Here is a 14988-nt window from a genome sequence, read left to right on the forward strand (position 1 = left end):
CTGGGAGCCTGCGGCCACTCCTGTGCCCCCAGAGCCCCTCGGCACGCAAGCCTGGCTAAGAACCCAGGCGACTGGCATGGGACTGGTGCCATGGCCGGACCCTCCCCAGGGGTGGCGGGGCTCTGTTTGTGCCGCAGCGCCGGGAGCTGGCGTTTATTCTGGGCTCTGTGTGGGAGAGAGCTGCCTGGTGACAGCAGCTCTGTTTCTGGGTCCTCTCCCCGACGCTGCGCTCGATGCTGTTTGCTGCCTCAGTTTCCCTCCTGGCTGAAGCAAGGGCCACTGGATCCCCTAGATGCACATCCAGGGATGCATGCCCAGAGATGTATATCTGGGGGGGGGATGCACACCCAGGGATGCTCATCTGGGGGGGATGCATGCCCAGGGATGTGCATCCAACGGGAAACATGTCCAGAGGGATGCACATCTGGGGGGGATGCACACCCAGAGATGCACATCTGAGGGGAGGCATGTCCAGAGGGATGCACATCTGGGGGGGCTGCACAGCCAGAGACGCACATCTGAGGGGAGGCATGTCCAGAAGGATGCACATCTCGGGGATGCACACCTAGGAGGGATGCACGCCCAGAGGGATGCGTGCACACGCCCTTCAGTGCCAGCACCAGCCTGGCTCATTGGACCAAGAGCATCACGGCCTCAGCTCTGAGATGCCACCGTGCCCCCCCTCCCCACTGAGGGGGCTTCACCGGCCCCGGCCCAGCCGACAGCCACCCCCCGGGGCCGTGCCCATGAATAATCGAGACTGTGGCTGCCTCCCCCACGCTAACCCAGTTTCTCAAGCATGAAGATACAACTGCAGCGGCTGCTCAGCAGCTGCCACCTGCGCCCGGGGCTTCTCGGGTGCTTGAACCGGCCCTGGTACCCGCTGCAGGCTCAGCCCCCTGCACCACCAGCCCAGCACCCGTGGGTGCCTGGAGGGAGGGAGGAGTTTGGAAACGCACGTATCCTGCACCAGGATCTCGCACCCTCGCTCTCACCCACCGACAGCCAAACCCCGCCACGCTCGCCAGAGCCCCCCGTGTACCCACCAGCCCCGCAGGGTCACCCCTCATCCCAGCGATGCCCTCCAAACCCAGGCAGCTGCCAGTCCCCTGCCAGGGGGGCTGCTGGGGGGCTGGGGGGTGGGGGTAGAGAGTAGCAGGGCCCTACCTTCAAGGGAGCCCATGGCCCACCGCAGGCAGGTCCGCCTGTCCGCCGGGAGCCATGCCTGTGCCGAGCATCTCCTCCCCTGCGCCGCACGGCACGTTGCTACAGCGACCGCCTCCCGCCGCAACCGGCTGGAGCCGAGCGATGGAGGATGTGCAGGAGCCTCCTTCAGCCTCACTGAGTGATGGAGGATGTGCAGGAGCCTCCTTCAGCCTCACTGAGTGATGGAGGATGTGCAGGAGCCTCCTTCAGCCTCACTGAGTGATGGAGGATGTGCAGGAGCCTCCTTCAGCCTCACTGAGTGATGGAGGACGTGCAGGAGCATCCTTCAGCCTCACCACCCTGTGGGACAGGGCCAAGGAGTCTTCCCGCAGCCCTGGGGGGACACACAGCCCCTGCGCCCCTCTGTGAGGCAGCTGCCTGACCCCAAATTGCCCCTGCTGCCCCACCGCAGGGCTGAGGGGTCTGCAGGGGACCTTGGTCTGGAGAAGCCTGGTGGTAGCAGCCCTGTGAGGGCTGGCCTGGATGTAGCCCACCTCCCCCAGGACACCAGCCCCTGCCTCCCCAGTGATGCTCCCAGTCCAGATCACTGGAGCGCTGTAAGGGCTGGGACCTATTGGGTACAAGCACCACGCGGCTGGGGATAGCAGTGGGGCAGGGAGCTGGCACCCATCACTTCTGCAGCGAGGTGGTTGTTCTGGGGAGCTGCCCTCACAGCCCCCCCCCTTGCATCCTAAGCCCCCCGAGCATCCCTGGCCCCCCAAGCATCCCCAGCCTGCGGGAAAGCAAAGCCTTGGGAAAGGCTGGGTGAGACACCCTCCAGTGCACTTTCTGCACAGAGGACATTCCGGTCCCCACCTCCGCCCCCCGCCCCAGGTCTCACCTCAAAAAACAAGAAAGAAGCAGTGTGAGTTTTTTTTTTTTCTTCCCCGGCCATAATTAAAAAGGACTCACCCTTCCGAGCCCTTTCTATCCCGGGAGGTCGAGAAGAAAGAGAGGGGAGGAAGGGGAAAACCCTGAAAGAAAAGAGAGGAAGGGCTTGGGAAGGAGAAGAGAAGCGGGGAGGGGGGAAAGGGATGGGGAAAAATTAAAGCAGAGATTACACAAAGGGAACTCCTCTACCTTTGAAGCTTTGGCTAAATTGGGGAGGGGGCGGCGGGGGTAGGGAGGGTCCGGACCCAGTCGGCCCCTTTCTCAAAGCCCTCTCCTTTCAAGAATGTCTCGGATTCCTGTGGAAACAAGGAGCTGGGGCTGTGGGGCTGAAGGAAACGGGAGGGGAAAAAAAAATTACCCCGGCCGCTCGGCTAAATCCCGCCTGCCACACCTGGGCAGGCAGCGCCGGGCGCATTGTTCGGCCGTAATTGCTGGGTGTTGCATTTCTCTTCTGCTTTAAAGCTTCATTTAACTCAAACTGTTATAATTTTCTCCCCACTGCCCCCCCCCCCCCCCCCCCCCCCAGCCGTGCTCCCCCCATTGCATTATGCTGGCGGGGCTTTGTAGGGGCTGGGTGAGCCCTGGTTAAGGGATTACATCCTCCCTGCCACCTCCCAGGGCTTTGTCAGAGGGGAAAGCAATTACGGGGAGGGTGGGACGGCACGGGCTGGGGGCACCGAGCTCAGGGCCAGGTGGGACAGCCCTACTGGTGGCCGTCATCGGGTGGGTGAGCTGGTGGCCCTCAGCAAGGGGAGCAGCGGGTACTACCCTGGGGGTGATGCTGTGGGTACCACACTGGGGGTGATGCCCTGTTCACCAGGATGCAGCAGATGCTCCTAGGACACAAACTGGGGGTTACAGACAGGGATGGGGGACACAGGGAGTCCCCTTTGGTGGCCACCTTCATCCTCCTGCCATGCAACATCTGTCCCTGAGCACTGGGTGCTTGCACCCCAGGCAGCTTGGGGTACCCTGTACCAAGAGGTACCCTGTATCCCCACCCCAGCAGACACAGAGCCTGTGGCAAAGCCTCAGAATGGGAAGGAAAACTCCCCCAGGCCCCATCAGTCTAGACACTCGCTTTTATTTGCCTCGGGGTTTCCTCCTTTACACAAATAAACTCCAAAGTCTAACTGTTTAGGCCTAAAAGTGACTCGTAAAGGAAACAGCAGAACTCATAAAAACACACAAACAACCAATCGAAAAATAAAAATAACCTAAAAGACAGTTTCTCTTTGGCCAGCAGAGCCTGGTGAGCACCCACGCATGCCCCCACACCACCGGCACCACCAGGAGAGGCACAGATCTTCCCCTCTAATAAATAAGAGAGACCCCGTGGTCACGGGGATACAAGTGCTGGCCCTGGGGTCTGCACGCCTGGGCACCCCCACTTCCCCTCCAGAGCTGCACAGACAGAGGGACAGACAGACTGACACCCCATGCTCTCCATCACCTGGCTACTGGCAGTGCCACGCCATCCCTCGCAGGGATGGGCTCTGCATCCTGCTCTGGCGCAGACATCCCACAGACTCCTGGCCGGTCCCATCCATCCCTGGCCCTGAGATTTGGGCCTGTGGGGGATGGGAACATGTCCAGGGGGGTCCTAGATCTCAGTGGCATGGGGACAAGTCTCCGAGGGGAGTGGTCAAAGGCACTGGATGGTGAGTGTGGGTCCCATGGGATGCTCCGGGGATGAAGGGAGCCCAGCGTGGGGTTACAGACACCAGTGACCATGCCCAAAGCGTGCACTTCCCAACCCGTTTGCGGTGCCCAAGAGGAGTATAAAAATAGAGCATCTTTAGAGAAGTGGGGAAGAAACAGTGCTGGAGTGTGCCGGGAGAAGGGGCAGAGTCTGGCAAGGCCAAAGGCTGCGAGGATGAGGAGGGCAGAACCTGGCGGGGGGCGAGTCCGGGGGCTGCCGGGCGTTATGTGCGTGGGCGAGGGGCGCGGGTGCGGCGGGTGCGGCGGGTGGGCGAGGACGAGCCCACGAACTCGAACTGCTTCTGCCGCTCGGCGTTGTTGGGGAAGGGCAGCTGCCCGCGGTACAGGCGCTTGATGAAGTGGGCTTCCCGCTGGTTCTGGCGGCTGCGGGAGGCTTTGCGGGGCCGGCCTTTGCGGGTGAAGGCCATGTACCACCCCTCGTAGCGGGCGTTCTGGAAAGCTGTGTAGTTGTTCTCCAGCACGATCTCCGTGAAGATGCAATCCTTGCTCTTGCCGTTGGGCTGCGGGAGGAGGAGAGGGGTCCTTAGCGCCCGCAGGGATGGGGCTGGAGGCGTGGGGATGGGACCCAAGGGGTGTTGCCACCCCCCTGCCACTGGGACTGGGGACACGGGGACCAGCCTGGCTGAGCATCCTGGCTCCAGCTGCTCAGCACAGTGTCCGGGCTGAGCCCTGGGGATGGGGGACATGCAGAGGGTGAGCGCGGGGGGCTCGGGACTCACTTTCCCGACGAGCTTGCCCCGCTTGCTCATGCAGATGTACTTCTCGCTCTCGGCCCCCTTGATGCGGACGCGGCTCCCAAAGGTGTCCGTCTCCACGATGAGCTTGGCTGTGAGGGAGCAAGGGGAAAGTGTCCCATGGGGGCCATGGCACCCCCCAATCAGCTACCCGTGCCCAAACCACCCCTGTCCCCTTCTCGCTGATGCCATCTCACCTCCCTGCCCATCACCGGTGGGGCCAGGAGGATGGCGAGCCCCCGCAGCCGGGGCAGGGCAGCCCTTGCCGGGGGATGCTCCCCAGCCATGATGCTAAAGGGCTTTTGTTAAAACCCAGCAGAGTCAAACCGGGTGTTTGATGAAGGCGCCGGAGAGAGCAACGGCCCCTTCCTCCCCCCGCCCGCCTCGGCACATCCGCATTGTCGGCGATTCAATGGGTTCTCCAGGGCTAGACCAAGTCCAGCACCCGGCGGGTTAATTATCCTCGTCCTCATTGTTTCTCTACAACACAGCGGTGGCTGCAAAGGTTGGAAGCCGACACTGAAACCAATGACCTCGGCGGGTCCCGCGCTCGAGCCGGCAGGGAGAGTTCAGGGAAAGACCTGGAAAGGTGGTGAATCAGCCTCGTCGGTCACCGGGCTTTGAAAAGCCTTTCCCGAAGCTTTTAGATGCTGGGAATGCCGGCTTGGCCTTTGTGGGGCTGTGATGCCCATCAGTGTGGCGTCGAGGCTGGAACTCCCCAGCAAACCCCCCCAGGGAAAAGGTGCTGTGGCCCAAGTGGGCTCTGTCCCAGCGGGCTGCCCATGGTGCCCACCACATGTGGGTATTTTAAGAGGCTGATGCTGGGCTCGGGCGATTCTCCTCCAGGAAAAGTTGCCTGTCTCACGGCGGGAAGAGATTAGAAAGCAAAAGCCCTAAATATAGGGCTTAAGTGCTGCAGGCTGCCAAAGAAATGCATGATTTTGGGAAGTTTTGAGGTCAGGGCTGGCTGGTTTGGAGCCGTGCCCTCACAGGAATTATCCGGGGGATTTGGGGGTATAAAAACCAACCAGCTGGGGCAATTAAAACCTCCCCACGCCCCCTTTCCCCCTGCAAAATTCCTGGGGGAAGAAACATTTCCAGCCCTTCCATCAGCGTGCCGTCCCGGGCCGCGGATGGACCCTCCCGTGGAGCCGCCAGCCCCTTACCGAACTTGTTGCCGTCCTCGGCGGTGGCGGTGATCCGTTTGCCGTTCACCTGGACGTGCTTGCCGCTGGTCCGGCTGTAGAGCTGGTACTCCCTGATCTGCCGTCGGCTCAGCTGGTCGGTCATGGCGCCCTGGTCCCTCACGTACTGGTTAAAATTAGGAGACGGTTGATTCTCCCCCTTTGTTTACAAAGGGAAAAATAAAATCAATTTGTTTTGGACAGCCGATGGCAAGGGGATGGAGAGGGGAGCCCGGCGGGGCAGGAGGGCTGGGGTTGGCCCCGGGGGGGCACCGGGATCCATCCGCCACCCCGTCTGCGGGCGAGGGAGGGCTCCCAGCCATCACCAGCCAAGCTGGTCCCCTTTCAGCAGCAATGAAGGCACCGAGCAGATGCTTTGGACCACAGAGCGACTGGCACAGCAGGCAGGGAGAGGCAGAGACTTGGCTTTGCATCCCTCACCTGAGGATGCAGGGTCTCGCAGGGAAGGATGCTCTCCTCCAGGCACAGCGACCCTTCCCCCGGGAGCGGGGTCTTGCTGCTGCTCCTGGCCATGCCCCGGGGCCAGCTGGACACTCAGTAGCATCCCCTGCTCCCAGGCAGGTACTGGGACAGGCTGGGATGCAAGAGCTGAGCTTGTGAAAAATCCACTGGGTCCCTCCTGGGGGAGTGAGACCCACCTAAAGCCGGGCTGGGTGTCCCGGGAGCAGAGCTGTCCCCTCCTGGTCCACCCCAGCACACACCCCTGGGGCCGGGGGAATAAACACTTCGCAGACCCGAAAGAGCTCCCTGGCTTATGCTAACGGGGCAACACAAACAGACAAGGGTTATTGTATGGCAAAGAGCATCTAATTACTGCAGATGAGCTGGGGAGGGGGGATTAGTGCTGGTGGTCAGCCCCCGTCACCACACTGGACTCCAGCCAGCTCCTCTCAAGATGCGTCTAAGAGAAAACTTGGTTTAATCCCTGGTGGAAATGGGAAGCGGGGCTCGGGGCAGCACCGCAGCCAGCTGAGCCACCCAAGGGACACCAGCCCCAGCCCCAAAACCAGCTCAGAAAGGGCTGTGGGCAGGGGACGTGCTCTGGGGGGGGGAGCACCTGGGGAGTATTTGGGGTCTGGTTGCCCAGTTCGGGGTGCTGGCATCGCCCAGGACCTGCCACCCTGCATCCCCTGGGCTGCAGCATCACCGCTGGGTGCAAAGCCTGGTACGGGGGGACCCGGCCCTGCCTGCTCTTGCAGGGGGGAGCAGCGGGATGGTGGGGGGGCACTGCTGCCCCCCACCACCTTTGTGTGCTCCTGGGGACTCATTTCCTGCCAGGATCTACTTTAAAGCCTTTGGGGCTGGCCAAGGAGGTGGGCTGGGGGGGCGGCCCCTCTCCATCAAAGGCAGTTCCCTTCCCCTCTCATTTTCAAAGAAATAAAAGCATTTACCTTGGGAAAAAAAAAAAAAAAAAAAGGCGGGGGGGGAAAGAAGAAAGGTCCCGAGCACGTATTAAGGCTGCTGGGGCCGGCAGCTACGGAGGTTTTGTTCGGGCTCTGGAGCAGAGGGTGCTGATATGGAACAGTGCATTTTAATAGCCGCTGTCTTTCTAAAGCGCACAAAAAGGAACGATGCAGCCTGAGAGGGTTGGGGGAGAGGGGAGGGGGGTGTTGAACCTCACACCACCCTGGTGGGGGGACCAGAACCTGCTCTGCCCCGTTAACCCCCTCGGCAGCCGGCCTCGGTGCGAGCGAGGGCAGCATCCATCGCCGACAGCTCAAGGCTGACGGACTCGGCACATCCCACCCCGAGCCAGGCTGCAAGAAATGTATCGCCTGCCCCGGGAGGGCTTCCCCCTGACCTTGCCCAGGCCCTCCGAGGAGCTGGGAAACTGGGGTGGGGGGGTCCGAGGAGGACGCACCTCCCCATCGCAGCCCCCAAGGCCAGTGCTGATGGGCACAGCCAGCTCCGGTGCGGACACAACCCCACGGGCACCTTGGCAGCATCCTTCCCCTCCCCGGAGCTGGGTACCACCTGGGGCAGGCATGCACCCCCTCGGCCCCCGGGAAAGCCCCCCGCCAGAGCAAAGGGCATCCCCTGAAGCAAACGGTTATAGCTCAGCGGATGGCAGAGCGGGTGCCTTCACCCAGCCCGGCTCAGCGGTGCAGCCAGATGTGCCACGGGGTTAGTAAAATACATCCACCTACCTGGGTCTGACAGGAGAACATCAGGAGCTGGAAACATCTGCAGCAGAAGACAAAAGAGAAAGGGAAAAAAACAGAGTGGTTTGTTCGGGGTTAGTTGTTTTCTCTTCGCCCCCCCCCGCACCCCGAGGAATAGCCGTGTCTAACGGCACCAAGAATAAACTACTGATAAACCCGGGTTGCAAAGAATTGCAACAAGCGGCGCGCAGGGCTTACATGGAGAGGTTCTGCAGGCTGATGGGCTGCATGGCGCTCCTCGAAGCCCCCCAGACAGCGGCATCAAACGAAGGCACCGCGCAAGGGCTGGCTGCAAACCTGCCCTCCCTCACCGCCGGCACATCCCCGCCGGGGCAGGGAAAGCCACGGAGCAGCCCGTCCCCTCCTTCCTCGGGTGATCCCTGCGCTTGGGGTGGGCGAGGGAAAAAGTGGGTGAACCCCAGGTTGCCGCCGCGCTGGCCAGCCCACGTGTGATGCCAACGCCTGCAGAGCAGCAGCGGTGATGGAGCATGGGGGAGGCAGCGGGGGTCAGCTCCTCTTCTCCTCTTCCTCCCACCCTGGGGACCGAGTGTCCTACGCCTTGGGGGCATCCAGATCCATCCTGTCCCCTGCGCCCCCACCCCATCAGCCTCCTGTCCTTGGGCTAGTTTTGCATCTCCCTCCAGCAGCAGCTAGCGGGAAAGGCGGCTGCAGGCAGGGCAGGGCTGCCCACCACCAAGGGCAGCATCTGCAGCCCCCCGCTCCATCGAGCCGGCAGCACCCTCCCGGTGTCGGCCTGGGGATGGGAGGCGGGTGGGCGACGGACCAAGCAGCAGCCTTTAAAGGTGGGGGAGAGCCTGTGCAAAGAGGGGCCGGACCTCTCCTGGGAGGCAGCGGGGACTGCGGAGGGAAGGAGGATCAGCCCTAGCGGGGGCCGGGGCAGGAGGAGGGGACGGGGAGGCAAGGGAGGGGGGGATGCTCAGCTGCTCAGGGTGTCCCCATCCCTGGGGGTTGCAAAGCCCCCTGCCTCACCCCACGAGGAGGATGGCAGGGCACAGGAGATGGAGGGGGTGACACGACGGGGCATGGTGATGGTACCAGGAGTGGTACCTGCTGTGCAGAAAGCCACGCCAGGCCTCAGGGAGGGATGTGCTGGCATGGAGGACGCTTTTTGTCACCCTCCTTTCACCTGGTCCACGCATCACGCAAAGGAAAGTGCCACAGGGGGTTTTAACCAGCTGGTTTAGTGCTGGGGGACTCTGGGGTCATGTCACAGCCCCCCACTCACCCACCAGCAGCTCCCTTCTTCCCCCTGCCCGCTCCTAGCCCCATCGGGTATCGATACCCCATCGGGAGGGGGAGGCTGTGCACCCCTCCACACTCCATTTGCTCAGCCAGGGAGGTGCTAAGTGCCTTATAAATACCCCAGCAGGGAGCTGGGGTAATGCCTTGGGGGGGGAAAACACCACTGTGGGGTGCCCTGCGTGGGGGGATAGGGGGTGGGCAGGACAAGGGATAAGGGGTTTAGTACAAAAAGCAATTGCCTCCACGCTTGTGCCTCAGTTTCCCCATCAGGGCAAGGGAGGGGGTACCAGGCCCCACGGGAAAGGCATGATGGAGAGCAGCAGGGTACCCACCCCCCCACCTGCGGGAGGGTGAGGGGCCTGATTTAGTGCTAATAACCCAAATTAGACCCCCCTCCCACTGCCTTCTCACCTCCTGGGCCAGGAATTCAGCCCAAAACGCAGTTAGCAGCCCCCCAATAACCACAAGCATGGTACCCCCCGGCTCAGGGATCCCCTTCCACCCCCATCCCTGGGGCTCAGCATCCCTGGGGTGCACAGGGCAGGGCTGTGCCTGGGCCCCTCCAGCTGTGGGAATGATTGATGGCCATGGAACCATCATCACCCCTGCTATGTCCCCCCCCAGGTTTGGGGGGGAGGGTCCCGGGGAGCTGTCAGCACACCAGTGGGGGGGCTGGCTTGTGCAAGCAGCCCCTGCGGGGTGAGGAAAGGCTGAAGGGACAGGGCTGCCTGTCAAAGCCTCCTGCGTGTGGCCCTCAAGCAAGGGACTTTGGGGACCGTGCCCTGTCCCCTCCCCAGCAAAGCAGCTCCCCAGCTTCATCCTGGCATCCTGAACAGGGCACCCTGCTCCCCGCAGACAGCAGCTGACCTGGCCCCATGTCCCCTCCTGCCCTAGCATCCCCCCCCCAGCCCTGTGCCCCACACCTGGAGCAGACTAAAGCCTGCCTTTGTGGCAGGCTCAGCTCCCCTCTCGGAGCCAATCTGAGACACAGCAGCCCCCTGCATGCTCCCGAGGGGTGCCGGACCCTCCACAAATACCTGCTGCCTCCAGACCAAGGCCAGGTCAATGGGTTATAATCATCTCCCTGCTGCTCGGTAATCCCCCTTTGTCTCCTATTCACAAGCAACACTTGTTACCCTGCGCAGGACAGTGGGTAGGGGGGCTGCCGCCAGCCCCCCCGGCCCGAGGGGAAGGATGCTGCCAAGGCAGGCAGCACAGCAGAGCCCGGGCAGTGGGCACAGAGCTCTGCACAGCCCTGGGGGGGTGGGTGGGGGTGGGCAGGAGCAGCCCCCTGGCCAGGATCCAACCCCAGCACGGAGAGCCAGGTGTGCAAAACAGCCTTTATTGGGGAAGGGCAACACCAAAGCAGCAGCTTTCCAGGCTCTTCTGCACCTGGAAGGGAAGGAGAAAGGGTTTATGTGCAGGTAGCCCCAGCTGACCCCACTCTGGTGAGAGGAGGGCACACACGGGCCCCCTCCCAGCCCCATAGGGACCCTTGCCCTTAGCCACCCCATCCCACCGCCCCATACCTGGCCAGGTTCCTCCACAGCTCCCGCTACTTTGCTGCTGCCTTCCTGCCCCGGCTGGCTCCTCGCCCCTGTGGGGACAGGGCTGTGGCTGAGCCCAGGGAGCCCCCAGCCCTGTGTTTCTCCCCCATTTTTTGAGTTGAGCAGCCAATTAGCACCAACATCAGCCCCCTTCCCTGCCCAAGAGCTCCCAGCCCTGGGTCAAGGAGCGTTAAGCCAGACACCTGGCTGCAGCGGGGCAAGCAGGAGATGCCGAGGGACAGCCCAGCTGGCTCCTACCTTGCTGGGAAGGGGATCCTCAGGGGAGATGCTGTTCCTGCTCAGGAGAGAAGGGCAGGGCTGAAATTAGGGGTGCAGAGTCCCAGCAGCACGGGGAACCCCTTGCTCCACGGCAGGGCTGGGGCATGCTCTCCCCTCCATCATACTCACAGCTCATCCTCCTTCTCCAGCCTCCTCTTCTAGGGAGAAAGAGAGATGATGGAGACAGCAGGGCCAGGCATGTGCGGGCAAGACGGGGACTTGCTACGGAGCCTGTGACTCTTCCTCCCCAGGGATGAAGATCACAGCTCATCCCCATTACAGAGAGGGGTTTGGGCCACAGAGCAGCCTGTCCCTGCGACCAGGGCATGGCGAAGCTCCCAGCAGAGGAACCTGCATCCCTGTCCTCCTCCCCACCACAGCACAGGGACCCCTCTGCACGGCACATCCCCAGCCGAGCGGGTGCTTACCTTGGCGGCGTTGCCCTTCTTGGTAGCTTGGCCCTTGGGGGGCTTCTCAGGGGACTCTGGTGGTTCCTCTTCCCCAGAATCCTCCTCTTCCCCTTCTTCCTCCTCATCCCAGGTCAGGTTGGGCACCACTGTGGGAGAGCCTGGCTAAGCCCCTGCCCCTGGGGAGGGGTCTCAGGGCGGTGGTACCCTGGTACTCACTGGAGACATGCTGCCCACTGATGTAGACGGGGCCGGAGCCGGCTCTCAGGTGGAAGGTGACCGGAGGCGTCAGCTCCACTCCCACCATTGTGGCCTGGAAGAGAGGAGGGTGGCAGCACCCACCAGCAGCAGCCCCCCCCCCCCCGCCCTTCCCCGCCCCTGGGCACTCACCATGGGCAGCACGGATGGCTTCAGCGTGCAAACAGGCACCGGGGCATGAGCATCCCCCTCCTCTGCTGGCATGATCTCCACCACGTGGAATTCATCCTCTGCCATCTCCCCCAGGCAGATCTTTGGGGATTGAGAAGACCACCGTGACCCCCACGGCACCCAAACAGCCCTCAGGCAGGACTGCCGGGGGGGTGGGTGGGGGGTGGGACAGGGACCACCTACCGTCCGCAGGGCCAGCTGCTGCTCGCACCGCCACTCCTCCGGCACTTGGAAGGTGTAGGAGTCCTGCTTGCTGCTCAGCTCGCACCCTGCGGGTGGGGGGGCTGTCGGTGCGGGGCTACCCCGGGGGGAGGGTGGCGGTGGGGGGGGGGGGGCAGCCCCCTAGGGAACCCGCTGGGGGGACCGGGTACTTACCCCAGATCAGGGATACGGGTTTCTCAGATCTGCTGTCAGCATCAGCGCTGTCCGTAAGGGACATGGCTCAGGGATCCCTCAGCCTGGGGAAACACAGCGCTGCTCTGCAGGGACCCCCTGGGAAGGGTCTCCCCAGCTCCCCCCCCCCCATCACTTTGTCCACAGGAGCAACACAGCGCTAAAAAAAAAAAAAAAAAACCAAAAACAAACAAACAAACAAAAAACACCCACCAAACCAAAAAAACCCAAAACCAACTCACCCCAGAACACCAAACCAACCAGCAGCAGCCACCAAGCACCAGCAGCACCCACCACTTGAACGGCTTTTAGAGGCAGAGGAGCACCCACCCACTTGCCCACCCACCCAATTAGCACCCTGGCCCTTTCCATCTTAAATGGCAACAGCCCCTCAAGGGCAATGAGACCCCCCAGGTGTGGGTGAGCTGGAGCCCTGCCCACCCTGGCCACCGAGCAGCCCCTTTGTCCCACCCCAGGGTGGGGGTCCCCGCCGTGCCCCAGGTGCCATAGCACCCAGGTGCCGCGGTGCTGGGCAGGGGGTCCCGCCACCCCACAACGGTGGCAGGAGAAGCATCAGCTTCGTACCCCGAGTGACCGCTGTGAGTCCCAGCCTGCAGCAGGGAGGGGGCCCGGGGGGCTGCTGTCCCCCCCTGATGTCCCAGCCCTTGGGGAACAGGCTGCTGGGGGCACAGCCCTGCCTTGGGGGTCTGCATGTCACCATGGCGTGCCATGGGTCACCGTGCCCTGCTGTGTGCCACCCCTGCGTGCCATGGGTCACCATACACTCCTGTGTGCCACCCCATGTGCCATGGGTCACTGTGCCCTGCTGTGTGCCACCCCTGCGTGTCATGGGTCACCGTACCCTGCTGTGTGCCACCCCATGTGCCATGGGTCACTGTGCCCTGCTGTGTGCCACCCCATGTGCCATGGGTCACTGTGCCCTGCTGTGTGCCACCCCTGCGTGCCATGGGTCACCGTACCCTGCTGTGTGCCACCCCATGTGCCATGGGTCACCGTACCCTGCTGTGTGCCACCCCATGTGCCATGGGTCACTGTGCCCTGCTGTGTGCCACCCCTGCGTGCCATGGGTCACCGTACCCTGCTGTGTGCCACCCCATGTGCCATGGGTCACTGTACCCTGCTGTGTGCCACCCCTGTGTGCCATGGGTCACCGTGCCCTGCTGTGTGCCACCCCTGTGTGCCATGGGTCACTGTACCCTGCTGTGTGCCACCCCCGCTTGCCATGGGTCACCGTACCCTGCTGTGTGCCACCCCATGTGCCATGGGTCACCGTACCCTGCTGTGTGCCACCCCCGCTTGCCATGGGTCACCGTGCCCTGCTGTGTGCCACCCCTGCGTGCCATGGGTCACCATGCCCTGCTGTGTGCCACCCCGCTTGCCATGGGTCACCATATACTGCTGTGTGCCACCCCATGTGCCATGGGTCACCGTGCCCTGCTGTGTGCCACCCCTGCGTGCCATGGGTCACCATACACTCCTGTGTGCCACCCCATGTGCCATGGGTCACCGTACCCTGCTGTGTGCCACCCCGCTTGCCATGGGTCACCATATACTGCTGTGTGCCACCCCTGCATGCCATGGGTCACCGTACCCTGCTGTGTGCCACCTCTGCGTGCCATGGGTCACCTTGCCCTGCTGTGTGCCACCCCGCTTGCCATGGGTCACCATATACTGCTGTGTGCCACCCCATGTGCCATGGGTCACCGTACCCTGCTGTGTGCCACCCCATGTGCCATGGGTCACCGTGCCCTGCTGTGTGCCACCTCACTTGCCATGGGTCACTGTGCCCTGCTGTGTTCCCCCCCATGTGCCATGGGTCACCGTGCCCTGCTGTGTGCCACCTCTGCGTGCCATGGGTCACCATATACTGCTGTGTGCCACCCCATGTGCCATGGGTCACTGTGCCCTGCTGTGTGCCACCCCTGCGTGCCATGGGTCACCATATACTGCTGTGTGCCACCCCCGTGTGCAACGGGTCACCGTGCCCTGCTGTGTGCCACCCCCGTGTGCCATGGGTCACCGTACCCTGTTGTGTGCCACCCCTGCGTGCCATGGGTCACCATATACTGCTGTGTGCCACCCCTGTGTGCAACAGGTCACCTTGCCCTGCTGTGTGCCACCCCCGTGTGCCATGTGCCACCTTGTAGTGCCGCAGGTTCCCATGCTCTGCCATGTGCCACCTCAGTGTCCCGTGGGTCCCTGTGCCCCGCCACTGCTGCCACGGGCCGCCTGGGTGTGCCATGGGCCACCAGGTACCGATGCTCCTGCCACGGACCGTCGTGTCCTGCCACGTGCCACTTCCCTGTGCCACGGGTGCCCGTGCTGTGCCAGGTGCCACCTGTGCTGGGCACCCTCTACGCTGGCCCCGCATGTCCCTGTGCTCCACGTGCCCCCCTTGTCCCCCTGCCCTGCGTGTCCTGGTCCCCATGTTCCCACGCCCACTGTGTCCTTGTGCCTCCTGTGTCCCTGCTGCCCTGCGTGTCTTGGTCCCCCGTGTCCCCCTGTCCTCCCGTGTCCCCGTGTCCCCCTGCCCCGCACGCCCCATACCCCAGTTCCCCCTGCCCCACGTGTCCTGGTCCCCTGTGTCCCTGTGCCCCCCGTATCCCTGTGCCCCCCGTATCCCTGTGCCCCCCCAGTCCCCGTGCCCTCCACCCTGTGTGCCCCGGTCCCCCGTGTCCCTGTGCCGCCCTGCAACCCCCGTGTCCCCCCGGTCCCTGTACCACCCCGTG

The 14988-nt window shown here is 63.1% G+C and overlaps 1 protein-coding gene across 10 annotated transcripts; it reads right to left on the bottom strand.

Moving 5' to 3' along the window:
• Positions 1–10505: 10505 nt before the first annotated feature.
• On the bottom strand, positions 10506–14804 carry NPM2 (nucleophosmin/nucleoplasmin 2). 10 transcript variants are annotated; one of them, XM_080370246.1, is made up of 11 exons: positions 14081–14346; positions 13851–13885; positions 12221–12303; positions 12029–12114; positions 11807–11926; positions 11636–11729; positions 11438–11565; positions 11139–11167; positions 10989–11025; positions 10713–10780; positions 10506–10575 (listed from the first exon to the last, which is right to left on the bottom strand). In XM_080370246.1, exons 3-10 carry the CDS (start codon positions 12282–12284, stop codon positions 10739–10741), a joined length of 600 nt encoding a protein of 199 aa, XP_080226372.1. In that variant the 5' UTR covers positions 12285–12303; positions 13851–13885; positions 14081–14346; the 3' UTR covers positions 10506–10575; positions 10713–10738. The 10 variants fall into 10 exon arrangements, with proteins under 10 accessions (XP_080226372.1, XP_080226373.1, XP_080226368.1 ...); XM_080370247.1 differs by lacking the exons at positions 13851–13885; positions 14081–14346 and adding an exon at positions 14360–14804; XM_080370242.1 differs by lacking the exons at positions 13851–13885; positions 14081–14346 and adding an exon at positions 14400–14803.
• Between the last annotated feature and the right edge of the window lie 184 nt (positions 14805–14988).

Source organism: Falco punctatus (genome assembly GCF_963210335.1).
Source record: "Falco punctatus genome assembly, chromosome: 20".
NCBI classification, from domain to species: Eukaryota; Metazoa; Chordata; class Aves; order Falconiformes; family Falconidae; genus Falco; species Falco punctatus.

Bases quoted from the DNA above. Each gene is read 5' to 3' on its own strand.
- NPM2 (XM_080370247.1), bottom strand. From the start codon at position 12,284: ATGTCCCTTACGGACAGCGCTGATGCTGACAGCAGATCTGAGAAACCC. The intron at 11,730-11,806 runs GTGAGTGCCCAG...CCTCTCTTCCAG, and splicing joins AGCCATCCGTGCTGCCCATG to GCCACAATGGTGGGAGTGGA. The intron at 11,168-11,437 runs GTAAGCACCCGC...CTTTCTCCCTAG, and splicing joins AGAAGGGCAACGCCGCCAAG to AAGAGGAGGCTGGAGAAGGA.